This window comes from Penicillium brevicompactum (genome assembly GCF_028827555.1).
Source record: "Penicillium brevicompactum strain IBT 35665 chromosome Unknown utg000009l_segment0_segment0, whole genome shotgun sequence".
NCBI classification, from domain to species: domain Eukaryota; kingdom Fungi; phylum Ascomycota; class Eurotiomycetes; order Eurotiales; family Aspergillaceae; genus Penicillium; species Penicillium brevicompactum.
The window spans coordinates 483,684-499,159 of record NW_026623212.1 but is presented as its reverse complement, the minus strand read 5'-3'; the positions used below and the strand labels follow the sequence as shown (position 1 = coordinate 499,159).

The 15,476-nt window shown below is 50.9% G+C and overlaps 7 protein-coding genes across 7 annotated transcripts; 4 read left to right on the top strand and 3 right to left on the bottom strand.

Moving 5' to 3' along the window:
- Positions 1-690: 690 nt before the first annotated feature.
- aspB (septin AspB) lies at positions 691-2,239 on the top strand (the record flags this gene model as incomplete). The annotated part of the gene is made up of 4 exons (XM_056960926.1): positions 691-694; positions 745-1,023; positions 1,079-1,545; positions 1,604-2,239. The coding sequence occupies 4 exons, from the start codon at positions 691-693 to the stop codon at positions 2,237-2,239; spliced, it is 1,386 nt and encodes a 461-aa protein (XP_056805460.1).
- Positions 2,240-2,908: 669 nt separating this feature from the next.
- On the bottom strand, positions 2,909-4,190 carry N7506_011634 (uncharacterized protein; the record flags this gene model as incomplete). Its single annotated transcript, XM_056960925.1, has 3 exons — positions 2,909-3,280; positions 3,407-3,787; positions 3,873-4,190. 3 exons carry the CDS (start codon positions 4,188-4,190, stop codon positions 2,909-2,911), a joined length of 1,071 nt encoding a protein of 356 aa, XP_056805459.1.
- Positions 4,191-6,018: 1,828 nt separating this feature from the next.
- On the top strand, positions 6,019-6,810 carry N7506_011633 (uncharacterized protein; the record flags this gene model as incomplete). Its single annotated transcript, XM_056960924.1, has 1 exon — positions 6,019-6,810. The coding sequence occupies one exon, from the start codon at positions 6,019-6,021 to the stop codon at positions 6,808-6,810; it is 792 nt and encodes a 263-aa protein (XP_056805458.1).
- Positions 6,811-7,296: 486 nt separating this feature from the next.
- N7506_011632 (splicing factor u2af large subunit) lies at positions 7,297-9,192 on the bottom strand (the record flags this gene model as incomplete). The annotated part of the gene is made up of 5 exons (XM_056960923.1): positions 7,297-7,779; positions 7,836-8,419; positions 8,466-9,036; positions 9,089-9,114; positions 9,165-9,192. 5 exons carry the CDS (start codon positions 9,190-9,192, stop codon positions 7,297-7,299), a joined length of 1,692 nt encoding a protein of 563 aa, XP_056805457.1.
- A 171-nt stretch (positions 9,193-9,363) lies between these two features.
- On the top strand, positions 9,364-10,721 carry N7506_011631 (8-oxoguanine glycosylase OGG1; the record flags this gene model as incomplete). The annotated part of the gene is made up of 4 exons (XM_056960922.1): positions 9,364-9,458; positions 9,506-9,843; positions 9,936-10,250; positions 10,306-10,721. The coding sequence occupies 4 exons, from the start codon at positions 9,364-9,366 to the stop codon at positions 10,719-10,721; spliced, it is 1,164 nt and encodes a 387-aa protein (XP_056805456.1).
- Positions 10,722-11,390: 669 nt separating this feature from the next.
- On the top strand, positions 11,391-12,240 carry N7506_011630 (40S ribosomal protein uS15). Its single transcript, XM_056960921.1, has 4 exons — positions 11,391-11,614; positions 11,689-11,721; positions 11,929-11,975; positions 12,048-12,240. Exons 1-4 carry the CDS (start codon positions 11,413-11,415, stop codon positions 12,219-12,221), a joined length of 456 nt encoding a protein of 151 aa, XP_056805455.1. The 5' UTR covers positions 11,391-11,412; the 3' UTR covers positions 12,222-12,240.
- A 456-nt stretch (positions 12,241-12,696) lies between these two features.
- N7506_011629 (fanconi-associated nuclease 1) lies at positions 12,697-15,087 on the bottom strand (the record flags this gene model as incomplete). Its single annotated transcript, XM_056960920.1, has 3 exons — positions 12,697-13,251; positions 13,278-14,610; positions 14,666-15,087. The coding sequence occupies 3 exons, from the start codon at positions 15,085-15,087 to the stop codon at positions 12,697-12,699; spliced, it is 2,310 nt and encodes a 769-aa protein (XP_056805454.1).
- Positions 15,088-15,476: the final 389 nt, after the last annotated feature.

Genomic DNA, 15,476 nt, shown 5'->3' with positions numbered 1-15,476 from the left:
TACTTCGTACATGTTCTATAGTCTATTTACATGTGGGGAGCTCACGTGAGTGGTGATTGGCTCATAATTCTGACTTTCAACGTTTAACCCCTGATCTCAGGAGAAATGATTATATTGCAGTTACTCCGTACTGACTCTACTCATATTCATATACGGAGTACGCAGTACGAGGCAACATATGACATGGCAGAATATTTGAATGGGCCTAACTGGAACGGGGCAGAAGTTGGTCTGGATATGCAGTCTGCCAATGGTCGATTCCACACCAGGCCGTCAGAACTAGAATGTCCCTATAATGCAACAACAAATAATAAGAGATTGAACAAATAGACGAGTCCAAAATGTATAGAACGGATAGTACATAGCATATCACGGGAGTTCCTGCGGGTCGATCCAAACCAACTCCAGAATAGCTGGGCCCCGACCCCCTTTCTTTCCCAGGAACAGCAACTTCTCTCTCCCTCTCTTTTCTTCATTTCTGTCGATTTCCTCAGTTGTGTCTGAGTTTCTTTTCCGGTCTCTCGCTTCATACCCTGTTTTCCCATTTCCCCTTTTCTTTATTTGGTTCCGGTACTGTTGTCCTTACGAAACTTTTCCCCCCTATCGTGAACCCCACTGGGACGATTAGCTGACGTTCGTCTTTAGGGGATTTTAATTAGTTACTTCTGTTTCCTCTCGACATAAAGCACAATGTGTAGGTCGTTCGTTCCCTTCGAGTCTGCCAGATACTGATCCATTCTGAAGCTTCACCTCCTGCGGCTTCGCCAGTCGCGTCCCCGGTCGCGTCCTCTTCGCCCACCCCTAGCAGTGATTCGCCATTCGTCGAGCGCAGCAACCCAATGGGTTCCGGAATCAACCAGACTGTCGCTTCGCGCGATCCCAAGGCCGCCGCCCAGGCTGCTAACGACATGAAGAACGTCGTCCGCCGCAAGCTGACTGGCTACGTCGGTTTCGCCAACCTGCCCAACCAGTGGCACCGCAAGAGTGTCCGCAAGGGTTTCAACTTCAATGTGATGGTTGTTGGTATGTGGAAGAAAAACCATACAGGTATATTTCGAATCAAGCTCATATTCATCAGGTGAATCCGGACTCGGAAAGTCGACTCTCGTGAACACCCTGTTCAACACCTCTCTGTACCCTCCCAAGGAGCGCACCGGCCCCAATGCCGACATTATCCCCAAGACCGTGTCGATCCAGTCCACCAGCGCCGATATTGAGGAGAACGGTGTTCGTCTCCGTCTCAGCGTGATCGATACCCCCGGTTTCGGCGACTTTGTCAACAACGATGACTCCTGGCGCCCAATTGTCGAGAACATCGAGCAGCGTTACGACACCTACCTCGAGGCTGAGAACAAGGTCAACCGCAGCAACATCGTCGACAACCGTATCCACGCTTGTGTCTACTTCATCCAGCCCACCGGTCACTCCCTGAAGCCCCTGGATATCGAGGTGATGCGCCGCCTGCACACCAAGGTCAACCTGATTCCCGTCATCGCCAAGGCTGATACCCTGACTGACGAGGAGGTTACCCTCTTCAAGCAGCGTGTACGTTTTGACTCACTCTGTAAGGCTTAATGCCAAGATCAAATGCTAACTCTCCTAGATCCTTGCCGATATCCAACAACACGACATCCAGATCTTCGAGGGTCCCCGCTACGAGCTGGACGACGAGGAGACCATTGCCGAGAACAATGAGATCATGTCCAAGGTTCCCTTCGCCGTGGTTGGTGCCAATGCCGAAGTGACTGCTGCCGACGGTCGTCGCGTCCGTGGCCGTAGCTACCCCTGGGGTACCATTGAGGTCGACAACGAGGAGCACTGCGACTTCGTCAAGCTGCGCCAGATGCTGATCCGCACCCACATGGAGGAGCTCAAGGAGCACACCAACAACTTCCTGTACGAGAACTACCGGTCCGACAAGCTCACCCTCATGGGTGTTGCCCAGGACCCCAGCGTCTTCAAGGAGGTCAACCCTGCCGTCAAGCAGGAAGAGGAGCGCGCACTGCACGAGCAGAAGCTTGCCAAGATGGAAGCCGAGATGAAGATGGTCTTCCAACAGAAGGTCGCCGAAAAAGAAAGCAAACTCAAACAGAGCGAAGACGAGCTCTACGCCAGACATCGCGAGATGAAGGATCAACTAGATCGCCAGCGTGGCGAACTCGAAGAAAAGAAGGGCCGTCTCGAAACCGGTCGTCCCATCGAAGAGAAGGGAAAACGCAAGGGCTTCTCGCTCCGCTAATGTCCATGTCCCGCGAGCCTCGTCCTTTATTTCTGCCTCCCCTCATGGTCAACTGATCTCGACTTTCCTTCAATATTTCCTTTACTACTGTCCACCCCATCACACTCCCTTCGCCATCCCATTAACGCAATCTTCTCACTGGATGGGCCCACGCACTGAAAAAGAATGGTTTTTTTTCTTACCGATTGATTGATAATACGATCCTGCGAGGGTCAGGTCAGCCTGGGACCTTTTACTTCTTGTGATGTACTTTTTGCTACGCCATATCTTGTCTTGCCGCTTTTCTGTGTGCCCTATTACCCGCTCATTTCGTTATTTTCTTACTCTTTGGGACGTTCGGCCGTTCGCCTTTTGTCCGTGTGTTAGTCAATTCAGCGCTCCAGCTTTATATTCTTCCAGTAGACGTCTTTTTCTTGACTTGAACACTGTACTCCGTAGGGAGAAGCTCCAAGGTTGAGCCTTGGAAGGACATGTTGCCAATTCAACCGCCCCCAATACCTGACGAATGGCCATTGCTTGTGCTCACCCAGCTAAGCCTAGCCCTGTAGATCAGAAACAAACTTTCCCAATAAAGATTGGCCTAACACGCAACTAAAGAATCACATCCCAGAGCAGATCAAAGTATAAGCGAGTCTATATCGTTCAATTTTCAAACCAAAAGAGGTATATCTATAGTCTAGCAGACTCAACACGCTTTCCGCTCTCATCAAACTCGATCTTCTTCCCAGAGATCAAGCTCTCCTGCAAAGCAGCACCAATGCGAACCGCCTTAACCGCTCCCTCCAAGGACATAGGCGGAGGAAGGTTATCCAAACAAGCAGCAGTGAACTCATTAGCCTCTGTAACGAACGCCTCACGGAACCGTCCATAGTAATCAGGCGGGATCTCACGACGCACACCCGTAGACTCAAACAAGTTCACTAAGTTCGACTGCGGCTGTGTGTTAACAGCGATCTGTCCATTCGTACCGAAAACCTCAGTACAATCCATCTGGCCCGCAGCCATCATACGCGAGCAGTAAAGCTGTGCAATCTTGCCGCCCTGGTATCATAAGTCAGTTTTCCGTACGCGAAGGTTGTTCTAGACCAAGACCAAGACCAAGACCAAGACCAAGACCAAGACCAAGCTCCAATGGAGTCAATCCAATCAGAAAAGAAAGCAACTTACATAGAATTCAATAATTCCAATTGCATTGTCGCGGTCATTGTGTTTTCGTAGATCGGGCTGCACGGCTGTGATGCCTACGGCAGTCACGCTCTTCACCTTGCTGTCCTCGCCGAAGAACCACAGTGCAAGATCGATGTCGTGGATAGAACAGTCTACGAAAATACCGCCGGAGAACTCGGCGTATGCGACGAAGAATCCGCTCGGGTCGAGCTTGTCGCATGTCTGAGAGCGGAAGACGGATGGTGTGCCAATGTCGCCGTTTGACATGCGCGCAAAGGCATCGCGGTACGAGGCGTCGAAGCGGCGCGAGAATCCGCAGATGACTTTTTGCTTGGGGAAGGATTTGATGGATTTGCGGTAAGCGTCAACGACTGTTTGGGACTGTTATAGTGTTAGTTTTAAATTATTTCGGTCCTCTTTGGGGTGTTGTGGTTGATTTTGGATGTGGGATATGTAAGGGACTTACGACTTCGGGACTTGTGCTGAGTGGCTTCTCGCATAGAACGTGGTAGCCCTTTTCAATGGCTTTGATAGCCTGTTCGGCGTGGACGGTGGTAGCGCTGGCGACGACGACAGCCTGCAGGGTCTTTTCCTTGGCGAGCATGTCCTCGAAGGAGAGGTATGTTCGGACGCCGAACTCCTTCTTTGCGGCGTCGAGCTCGGCCTGCACCGGCGAGCAGACGGCAATCAGCTCGGCGCGGGGTGTGAGTGTTGCAAAGTGTCGGGCATGGCGCATTCCCATGCGGCCAATGCCGGCGACTGCTACTTGAAGCTTTTCAGACATTGTGAGATGTGGAGGATTGGAATTGGGAGTCTGAGCTCTGTCCGGGGTAGGAGCGGCTCTTTATAGCTGCTCACCGTCTCTCGGCGTGGCTATTCCGGGGTTGTACAGCTCATGTCGATCGCACCCAAAGCGGTAGGGGTTCGGCGACGGTTACTTCGGCTTCTGATTTCCGAGGAAGCTCAATATGTTTGGCACCTGGTCTTGTGTAGGGGCCACCTGCCTTGCTAGGATATTTCCAGGAGGGGAAGTAAAGATGCTTGCAAGTACGGAGTACCTTGGAAAAAAAGGAAATTCAAATAAACGTATCTCTCTCGAGGGCTCTGGGGTGAATGCTAGTAGCTACAAGCCATAGAGAATTCAAGGATAATGCAAATATGAATAGTAATGCTTCAAAGAATCCAATATCTACTAATCCTAGTGTGACTGAGTACATTCCAAGGTTTATGTATAGATATTAACATTGCCATTCACCAGTGTACAAGTGTAGTCGGTGTAGTCCAAGTCGGTCGAAAAAGGAAAGTCGGGGTAACCCCGGGTTTCCCCGCATTTGAGGCCTCGCCGACGATTGCCCCCCTCTCACTCAAGTTTTGTCCATTTCACATCATACGATGCGAAAAACAGTCCCTTGGTGAGTCTCCACTAAAGCACTCAGTACCAATCACTAATTTTTCCAACCAGTCAAGAATGCCGCAGTAAGTGCCTGCAAAATCTCCAGATACAATCGCTAATATATTGACAGACAGGCATGTGAAGTGTAAGTTCGACTGTAGTGCAGCAAATCCCGATTCTCGGACCTCGTATTGATCAGCAGCAGGCGATGGCAAGAGACCGACATGCACCCGATGCAAGCGATCGGCTTCCTCATGTGTCTGGCAGGCCGTCCCGTCCGGCTTTCGTCACGGCTCAAGTGCCCGATATGATGCCGATTTTGCCGATGATCAGGTCTGGGTGCCGATTGCACAAGGTAAGCAATTGGTCTCAAAGCAGTCTGAGGATCACAATTGACAGTATGCAGATTATAAATACGTCGACGAGACAGCCGACGTTGCTCGGGAGTACTCCCTGGAGCTAGGCGAAGAGACTCCGTGGGCGTTAGAACGATATGATGTTTGTTTGGCGGTAGAGCAGCCAGACTTGACAGAGTCCTCGATTGCGAGTGACGCTGTCGCTTCGTTTCCATCGGGTCCCTGGGCCACACAACCCGACAGGACGTCCGTGGACTTGTATCATTCACCACCGAACAGTTATTCTATATCCCCGGTCTCTGTTCAAGCTCAGATTTCACCCAGCAGCTATACGATACCAATTTCAGAAAACCTGGTTGCAACAGAGACCGGGCTTGCTAATTTCGACGAGCATGAGGCTTGTTTGATGCGGTATTTTGTAGTTCAACTCGGTCATTGGGTATGCAGAGTCGCAGACTTCGTTGGAGTACCCCGGCTAACTCGATAGTTTGACATTTGCGACGGACAAAGACACTTTGCATGTACCGTCCCAGTACGAGCACTTACATGCCCGCCTCTCCTCAATGCAATCTACACCATCTCAGCAAGGCACTTGAGCAAATCCAAGAAATACTATGTGGGCAACCAGATCAAATACGGAGGCAAATACCTCCCTGGGCTGACCCCAGCAACTGCCCTCGAGTATCACAATCGATGCATTTCATACTTCGTCTCGCTCTCCGACCACTCACAAGAAGCCGGCGATGAAAACTTATTGGCGGCCGCCGTCATCCTACGATTCTACGAAGAAGTAGACCGTTAGTCACATCCCACAGCCTCCCACCATCGAACCCAATACTAACAATACCCCCACAGTCCCCGCCATGGGCGAAGACACCGAGTCCGCTCTCCGCGGAATCCAAATCTTCCTCGACGCCCAAGCCACCCCCGCCGTCGTAGGAACAAGTCTACGCCACGCAGCCTACTGGGTCGCCCTCCGACAAGAAATCATCACAGCCTTCTCCAAGCAGCGCCCCTTCCGCCTCCCCCTCGGCCCCTGCGATCCATACCGCACCTTCGAGCCCGCAGACGACTACGTCTGGGCCGACAGACTCGTCATCCACTGCGCCGACGTCCTCCAATTCTGCTTCGGCTCAGAAGAAGAATCTCACTCTTACACCCCCTCCCCCGAATCCCGCATCACCCGCTACGACACCCTCGTCTCCTTCGAAACCCTCTGGACAGAAATGGGCCCTTCCTCATTCAACCCCGTTTACGCACGAGACCCGGATCCTGCGCGCGGAGAGGTCTTCCCTGAACTCTGGTATTTGAATAACTGTCACGTCGCCGGGCTGCAGCATTTGGAGCTCGCGCGGATTTTGTTAGCGGTTTATAATCCGCGGTTGCCGCGTTTGGGGCCTGGGCAGAGGACTGCGATGCGGAGTGTTGATGCGCAGGTTCGGACGATGGTTTTGAGGCTTTGTGGGATTGCGATGTCGAATTTGCATAGTCCGCCTGGGTTGGTGACGGCTAGTGCGGCGATTGGGATGTGTGGGGATCGGTTTGTGGAGAAGGTGGAACAGGAGGCGCTGTTTGGGGTTTTGGTTAGGTTGGAGGATGAGTATGGGTATCCTACGCATAATATGCGGACACAGCTGAGGGAAGCTTGGGCGTGAGTTGGAAAGTAGGATTGGAATTCAATGTGTGGGCTAGAGCTAGAATCGGAGTTGAGAAGGGACTAGAAAGGTGATTTGAAAGATGATTAGAAAGTTGAGATGTTGGAATTGTACATAGAGTCCGAATTAGGGCAAGTTGCGGCGAAGGTTGCCGGTGGTGGAGCCATTGACTTTGCAAACTCGACGGGCTTGCCCAGGTGCCTTGTTGGAACTACTCCATAACCTGGGGTTTGATATAAATACCCAATTCGATAGTCTACATATCTACACCTGGGCAACATTAACTCCCAAAGTCCGCCGTCTATGTCTGATAAGGGAGGAGATAAAGGCAATTCAGAGTGATCAATGATCAGATCGACTTAAGTTTGATGTGAGCATTTTGCTATGGTACACATTGGAGATCCATCCTGTCACTAGAGCGACTGACCCCGAGAAAGAAAACACGCCTGCATTGAAAGAAATAAATAAATCGAAAGGCAGCCATGTTTACCAGGCCTCGGTATCAAAGTTCTCTTCCCCGAAGTACGAGGCAACAACTGTACGGTCTGAGAACTTTCGTCCAGCCAACGCCTTGAGCGCAGTGGAAGCCGACTCGGTGTTTTCGTACTTGATGTAGATCTTCCCAGCACCGTGGCCACGGCGGGGCACCTTCATGGCAAGGATTGGGCCGAACTTAGCACATTCCTCGCCAACATCTTCCAGAATTTCTTCGTAATCTTCGTCGTTAAGAAGCTCGTCAAGGGTGACCATGTTGAGGAGTTGCAAGACACGAGTGGTCTCCATATCCTGAGAGGTGGTCTTGGCGAACATCTGCATGGCGTTGACGCCCATGTCGAGGCCGGAAGCTTGGGTGGTTCCAATACTGGCGCGCACAACCTTCAAGTGGCGGTCACCAAGCTCCATGCCGTTGAGACCTTCAACGGCTATAGGGGTGGCAGCCGGGTCGGCGTATTCACAGAATGCAATTCCCTGGTAAAGTTAGTCACTGATTTCAAGAATAATTTGTTGCGAAGGCTGTCACTCACCCGAGACTCTTCTGTGGCAGCATCCTTAACCAGAACAAACGACTTTAGCTCGCCGAACGACTTGAGCAGCATTGTGACAGGCTCCTCAGGGATGTAGGTGGGGATATTAGAGACACAGATCTTGTTGGGCGAGTCGGGTACCTCGCTCAGTACCACACCCTCCTGGACCTGCTGGTCTGCACTGCCATTGGGAACAATGTAGTCCTTGGGTCGGCGCACTTCGAGTCCCTTCTCTGAGTCCCTGGTCATGGTGATACCATCGAAACCCAAGGCAACGGTCGTGTCATTTGCATCCTTGAACTCGAGCAGGGCAAATGACTTGTCTTGTGAAACTTGGGCTGAAATACAGGGGTCGGTGCTCTGGATCACATTGAGACCATTCAACTGAAGGTTGAAGAAAGCGATGATGGCACCGCTGGTGGCACCAGTCGGAAGGTTGTAAGCGAACAGACGCTTGGACTGACGGGAGTTGGAGGGCTTGAGAGCAGCATTTTCGGTTTCACCGGTGGGAGGGTTCAGGAAATCCTTCATACGGCTGGGATCCATCGGTTGCTGACGAGGAGCTCCGGGAAGAGGGAACATTCCTAGTGGTGTTAGACAGCTTCTCAATCATGAACCACGTATACATACCTGAGATCTTTGCTTGCTCAGCAGTGACATTCTCATATCCGGGAGGCTTCATGTCCCATTGAGTCAAACGACGCTGGCGAACCAATACCGAAGGCACGTCTGTCAGGTCGGGAGTAGGCTCCTTGCGGCGTGGGGGCGTAGCACTGCGCTTGCGCTCCCGTCTATCACGATCACCTCGGTCTCCGCGATCACCGCCTCCACCTCCGCGCTCGCCCCTGTCACCACCACGGCCACCGCCGCCACCTCGACGGTCCTCGAACAAGTCTCGACGAGGTCTGTCATCAAAGTCACGGCGTCGGCGGTCACCACCGCGGTCACCTCCACGCTCTCCACGATCACCTCCACGCTCACCGCGATCCCATTCCCGCTCGTCACGTCGGCCAGAGTAGCGATCTTCGCGCTCGCGGGCACGGTAGTCGCGACTAGTCGAGTAAGAGTTCACCTCGCGTTCCCGACGCGAGTCACCTCGCGCTCCATGGTGAGGGGAACGAGAACGTCTTCTCTCGCCTCGATCTCCGCGTTCAGGTCGGTCGGGTCGGTCGGCCCGGTCTCGATCTCGTCGCTCGTCGCGCTATGCTTAGGTTAATCGCCGAGGTTGCGGCCAGATTGTGGCTGGTACTTACGAAGTGATCGCGCGAACGTCCAGTATCTGTAAATGATTAGTATTGTCATTGCTGAGTCAAGAGTGAAGATACATACCTCTGGAAGAGTAGGTGTCACCGTTCATTTTGAGCTTGGTTGAGAAATCGGAGCTTTGTCGCCATCGAAGGGGAAAACTCATGACCCGGATGTGCAGGCGGTCTGTGCTTCACCGCATTGGACTCGATGCGGCAGAAAAAGAAGAGAGAGGGAAAACAGGGACTCGCGATCTATACTCAAGTCACTTTAGCTTTGGAAAATGTCTGCCAGTGTTTTATCAGAATGGCGCAAGCTGCCTTTGAGTCTATCCGAGCTTTGTATCAACACAACCCTTCGATGTGGTCAATCCTTTAGGTTCGTTGCCCAGAAGTTGGAACTGATACTCCACTGACTGTTACTAGATGGCAACACATCCCCGAGAATGAGGAATGGCGGTGCGTTCTATATGGGCGCCTGCTCTCCTTGAAACAGGACTCGACCTCCTTGTACTATCGTTCCGTCCCATCTTCCTCCAACCTATCTCCCGATAACGAGCACAACGATAACGAGCATCTGACTCGTATAATCCACCATTACTTCAATTTGACGCCGAATTTGGGCGATCTATATTCTCAATGGTCTTTGAATGACCCGAACTTCAAGAAAAAGGCTGCTCAATTCACTGGAATTCGAATCTTGCGCCAAGATGCTTGGGAGGCATTGGTGTCATTCATATGCAGCAGCAACAATAACATTGCGCGTATATCGCAAATGGTCGCTAAGATATGCGCACATTACGGAAAGCCAGTGGCAACAGTTGAAGGCCGCTCATACCATGATTTCCCTCCCCAGAAGCCTTGACGGGCAAGGATGTGGAGAGTACGCTGCGCAACCTAGGATTTGGCTACCGTGCTCGGTATATCCACCAAACTGCTGTTATGGTATCGGGCCGAGATGATGGCTGGCTGGATAGTTTGAGTAACCCTGAGTGCCCAGCCTTTGGCGTGGAACCAAAGCCAAGTGGTGAGATGAGGCCAGAGGGGCGAGAAGGTTACCGGGAGGCCCATGAGAAGCTGCTTGAGCTTCAAGGAGTAGGCCCGAAGGTTTCAGATTGTGTTAGCCTAATGGGACTTGGCTGGGGAGAATCGGTACCGGTTGATACTCATGGTATGTTCTCCCAGCACGGTACTCGCACGCGACATTCCCCTAACTTCTGAGACAGTTTGGCAAATTGCCCAGCGAGACTACAAGTTCGCCAAAAGCTCGAACAAGACTTTAAACAAGACCACTTATGATGCTGTTGCCAACCACTTCCGGAAGCTCTGGGGCAAAGAGGCTGGTTGGGCTCATAGTGTACTCTTTACTGCGGATCTGCGGACCTTTGCAGACAAACTTGCCGCTACCAAGAAGGTAGATGTTAAAGTCAAAGAGGAAAAGTCCGATGTCAAGATTGAGACGACGGTGACCACTGAGCTTGTTTTGGATGACCCCAAAAAAGAAGAAGACGGCGACGTGAAGGTCAAGATTGAAGATATCGACCAAGCTACAACCACGCCAAAGAAGCGAAAGGCCGACATCCTGCTACCAGCTGCTAAAACGACAGAGACACGGAGAACGTCAAAGCGATTACGGCGCTGAGTCTATCACCATAGGATCCCGAGCGACCCTATCTCTGTTTGAGTACTGTAAAACAAGGAAATTTATTCTGCATAAGAAGAATGTACGAGAAAATTTCAAGACAAGAGCGATAGAGATATCAAGAAGAAATGTATGAATTGAGGTATTGTGACTAGAACTATCTATTGATTCCTATAACCGTAGTTAGCAAAACGGTTCAACAACTCTTGACATAAAATCTTGACAATGTGTTGTTGTTGATCAGAAGTCCAGTTAGATCATCGAGAGGGACGTCCGAAAACGCCCAACTCTGACATAAGAGGTACCAGAAAAAATAGTAATAAAACAAATGTGCTGTATCATCATAAAAAGGGAGTAGGTTGGTGGTTCGGGAAAGAAATTGTCGGTACTAACCTGATGTCGGTGGCGAATGAATAAATGATGGTCGACAGTGCTCAACACAACTCTGATTCCAAGTTTATTCGGGAAACATTAATCCCAGTCAACTCAAAAGCAGAGCTGAGTGATTGTTGGTTGTTGAAGTTCTGAAAGGAAGCAGAAGTGGAAGAAGTGAAGTTTTCCCGAAGAAAAGAAATAAGCGAGGTCCCTCACGTGACCCCCACAGACCCATTCCTCCCGCCCACACTTCAACGATTTTCGATCTTTCATCCACGCCAACCGACAATTCCTCCGGACACATCACCAACTCAAAATGGGTCGTCTTCACAGCAAGGGCAAGGGCATTGCCTCCTCCGCCATCCCCTACTCCCGCACCGCTCCCGCGTGGCTCAAGACCACCCCCGACCAGGTTGTTGACCACATCTGCAAGCTGGCCAAGAAGGGTGCCACTCCTTCCCAGATCGGTGTTGTCCTCCGTGACTCCCACGGTGTTGCCCAGGTCAAGATTGTTACTGGTATGAAATTCTGGAAACCCGCGGCTTGGAAATGAAAAGATGAGGAATTTTGCTGACTTTTTTTTGCGCCACAGGTAACAAGATCCTCCGTATCTTGAAGTCCAGCGGTACGACTCCCCACGTTAGAATTACATCCGTCAGGTGAAGAGAGCGAACGTTTGCGTGAAATGGCTTGCCTGGTTCGGTAAAAGAATCAGCAGCCACTAAGCGCAATGGTCGACTCTCTCCCAGACACTGGTCGCAGAAATGCACCAGCAATTAAGCCTCTGCTTGGTCAAGAACATCTAGACTGACAGAGAGATTTTGGAATACAGGCCTCGCTCCCGAACTCCCCGAGGACCTCTACTTCCTGATCAAGAAGGTAAGGAACAAGGAAGAAAAAACTCTTCGCATCCACTTGTTTGAATTTAGTGGGCTAACGTCTCAACCCCAGGCCGTCGCTGTCCGCAAGCACCTTGAGCGTAACCGCAAGGACAAGGACTCCAAGTTCCGCCTGATTCTCATCGAGTCCCGCATCCACCGTCTGTCCCGTTACTACAAGACCGTCGGTGTCCTGCCCCCCACCTGGCGCTACGAGAGCGCCACCGCTTCCACCCTTGTCGCATAAGCGCCTTTAAAGGAGGATGTGTGGTTGACGGAGGAACCCCATTGGATCGTCGTGATCGCCGTATCTGGGGGTTTTCTTCTTCTAGATACAACAAAAAGGATTACGATTATTTGATACCCTGTTCACGAATGCTCTAGATCTATTTGTAGTCGTACGTAACGTTTTGCTGGAAATACTTCACTGAAGGTAGTGTGGATTAGATCGCTGGAATCTACCCTTGCAGGGTCAGCCTCTCCACAAAAGTCCAGAACGTCTGCAGAACGAACTAGCATTATATACTCCGTACTAAGCCGCTAGCTGGAAGTTTTCCCATTCACCATGGCCAAAGGAGCCTCGGGAGAAGTCCGCGTATGTGCATGCACGACTTGCTCTTTATTCTTGCTATCTGATCCTGAGACACGCTTAGGCAGTTAGGCAGTCATTGTACATTCAAGGTTGCATAATATCTACTTCGAACTTATTCTCGCTCTATAATTTAATCCTTTGATTGCTTAGATGCAACAGCATTGCAAAGCTCAACCTTGACACCAGCCGCCAACAGAATATGAATCCAGAGGCGCTGGGTGTCGCTCAACCGATCATTCTCCGACTTAACCTCAGCGAACATCACAGTCTTCGTCTCAATGTTCCAGAGAAACAAGTCTGGAATACCTCCGCCGCGCTGCTGGTACTCCTGTGCCATGACTTTGCAGATAGTAGCAAGTGCTTCACCACGGAAACACTGCACGATCTCGACCAGGTCATCTAGATCAAAAGACCAGTCCAGCCCTACAACACAAGGCTGCGCATCCGAGTGGAGATCGTGGATCTCACGAACAATACGCTCGGCCCCGCCGTTCGTGATCTCAACTAATCGGTGGTTAATCTCCGACGCACGAGATGGATAAAACACATCTGTATGGAGATCGAGCGGGCATGTCTGGAACGCTGTCTGGAAGACGTTGGGCACGTATGTGAAGAGTATGTCGTAGAACAGATAGCCGAACTTGTGATGGTGAGCTTCATGTATCCAGCTTGCGTTCGGTCGATCCTGACTTACCAGTGTCCTCACTATACCCCCTCACAGTGATAACCCTTCCAGCCATGATCACGGTACCAACTCAGACACATACTTTCCACTCTACACTCGCCCCCTTCCCTCTCATCGATCCAGATAGTCGGTCTGCCTTTGCGAGATGCTGTCTTCAAGGGAGCATCATCCGTATCTACACGGATACCTTCGATCGTCCGCTCAGCTGGCTTCCCAAGCATAACGTGTCCAAAATCATGCTGCTCCCTCTTGACGACCCGTAGTGCTTTTTCCAGCTTGGTGATCCGTTTCTGTAGGTCGTAATGGAAGATCAAATGACAAAGCGGGTCTTCCAACCCAGCTTCACAAGTCCGCAATGCGACTCTCTTCCAGTGTTTGCGCTGGACCTCTTCACTGCGTCCTTCTGTTGGGGTGAGGGCCCACATATAATGTTCTTCCAGTAATGCTTTGCGCTGATACCACGCTCCGCGACGTGCAGCATGGAAGAGACGCTGACATAGTAGTTCTTCAAGGACTTCATGCTCACGTTTATGCTCCTTGAAACGGCCTAGTGGGTTCAGGCTTTTGTGGATGATTCTTGTTAGCACCCATGCCGGCGAGAACCGACGTAGGTAGGCGCCCTCGCCGCTCTCATAAATGCTGTCTTCTTTTTGCTGCTCCTGTTTGACAAGTTCCTTCCAGCGAGGGTGGAATTTGTTCGCAAGATCGATAATTTGCTGGAGTGATTCGGTCGATGGAGGGCCGTTGAACTCTAGTATGTTGTCCACGGCAAATTGTGTCTGGATGGCCGATTCAAACTCCAAAAGTGCTTCTCTGGACGAAAAGATAGAGTTTGAACGGCAAACAATGTAATCAGGAAATGCTCTTTTCGACATCTTCGCCAGAATGATGGTTGTGAGGGACTTTTCGGTCCACTCTGTAGAGCGGTAGAAGACCAGGTGTACTCGCTCAAACAGAGCACGAGGTACTGAAACCAGCCTAATACACCCACCGGTGTAATCCAATATCTTCTGGGTGAAATGACTATCTCTGTTGCCTGTCTCTCTCAAGCCTGTTTGATTCTGGCTCGTTTCGCGAAGCGCTGTGAGCAGCTCCTTCTTGCTTTTGCCCTGCACTTTGGCCTCCTTTGCGAAAATTTTCAGTTCGTCCAAGAGAAGGAGTGATGAAGCCTCTTCCAGTGAGTTTATCTCTTCTATTCCCTCGGCGAATCTGAATGTACATCCAAGGTCCGAATCAGGTAAGCTCCGATCCTGTTGCAAGTCTTCGGCGACAGCGGCCAGGTCTGATATATCAGAGTAATAATTGAGTCTGTTGATACGGTGCCATGCAGAGGTCTTGCGAAGGAACAGACGGACATAGCTAGTCATATGTTAACATCATGTAGACTTTAGACTTCCATCTACGATCGACATACAGATATTGAGACTCGTATGACAGCTTCCTCCAGTGCGTAAAGATTTCCATCTCAGCCGCGCTAAAGAGATGCGATTCCTCATCCAACACAGTTTCCAGTGCCAGGTTGAAAGCGTCAACGTAGATGGAGCTTTTGCCTCTCTGCCAAACACCATCTCGTAGTCTCATATGTAGTCCCAAATCAACGCCCTCGGAGGCCTCATACTCTTCGATTGCGTCCTCAGTCTTGATGTCAGGTAGTGATGTCTCGAGGTCCGTCTGGCTGTTAGTTATATTGTCCGGTTCATCTGCAGCAACGGTTTCCGTGACCGACGGGCTCGGACTCGGCTGTCGAGTCTCCTGTTTGGCTTCTGGAACGCTCTCTCCGGAGATCCGTCGGCGTTTCGCGGGGCGCTGCGTGTCCCAGAAGTTCAACAAGGACATGTTTGTTTTCCATGGATGCTAGTAGCCTCCACAACGCACTCCTGAAAGAAACAAGTCGAACGTGTCTTGCCAACAAGTTTCCGACACGAGATCACGTGAGTGATATAACATAACTCTATCAGGCATGTTTGTCTTGTTTGTCTCGTTCAGCACACATCAGGTCCGAACTACATCTACTTCACCTACCTGGGGTAGAGGAAAGAAAGCCTCCAGCCAAAAGAAAAAAATGTATTTTTATAGTCTTTGACATCTCCCCATGTTATCCTACACAAACGCTAACAAACCTCGCAGACCCTCGGTAAGCTTCACAAGCTTCCGCTCCGCTCTTTGCTTCAACCTTGCTCTTGCTTTCAGCTTCTTTGCAAATTACCCAATCTGAGCAACTCTGT

Bases quoted from the DNA above. Each gene is read 5' to 3' on its own strand.
- N7506_011630 (XM_056960921.1), top strand. From the start codon at position 11,413: ATGGGTCGTCTTCACAGCAAGGGCAAGGGCATTGCCTCCTCCGCCATC. The intron at 11,615-11,688 runs GTATGAAATTCT...TTTGCGCCACAG, and splicing joins CCAGGTCAAGATTGTTACTG to GTAACAAGATCCTCCGTATC. The intron at 11,722-11,928 runs GTACGACTCCCC...TTTGGAATACAG, and splicing joins CCGTATCTTGAAGTCCAGCG to GCCTCGCTCCCGAACTCCCC.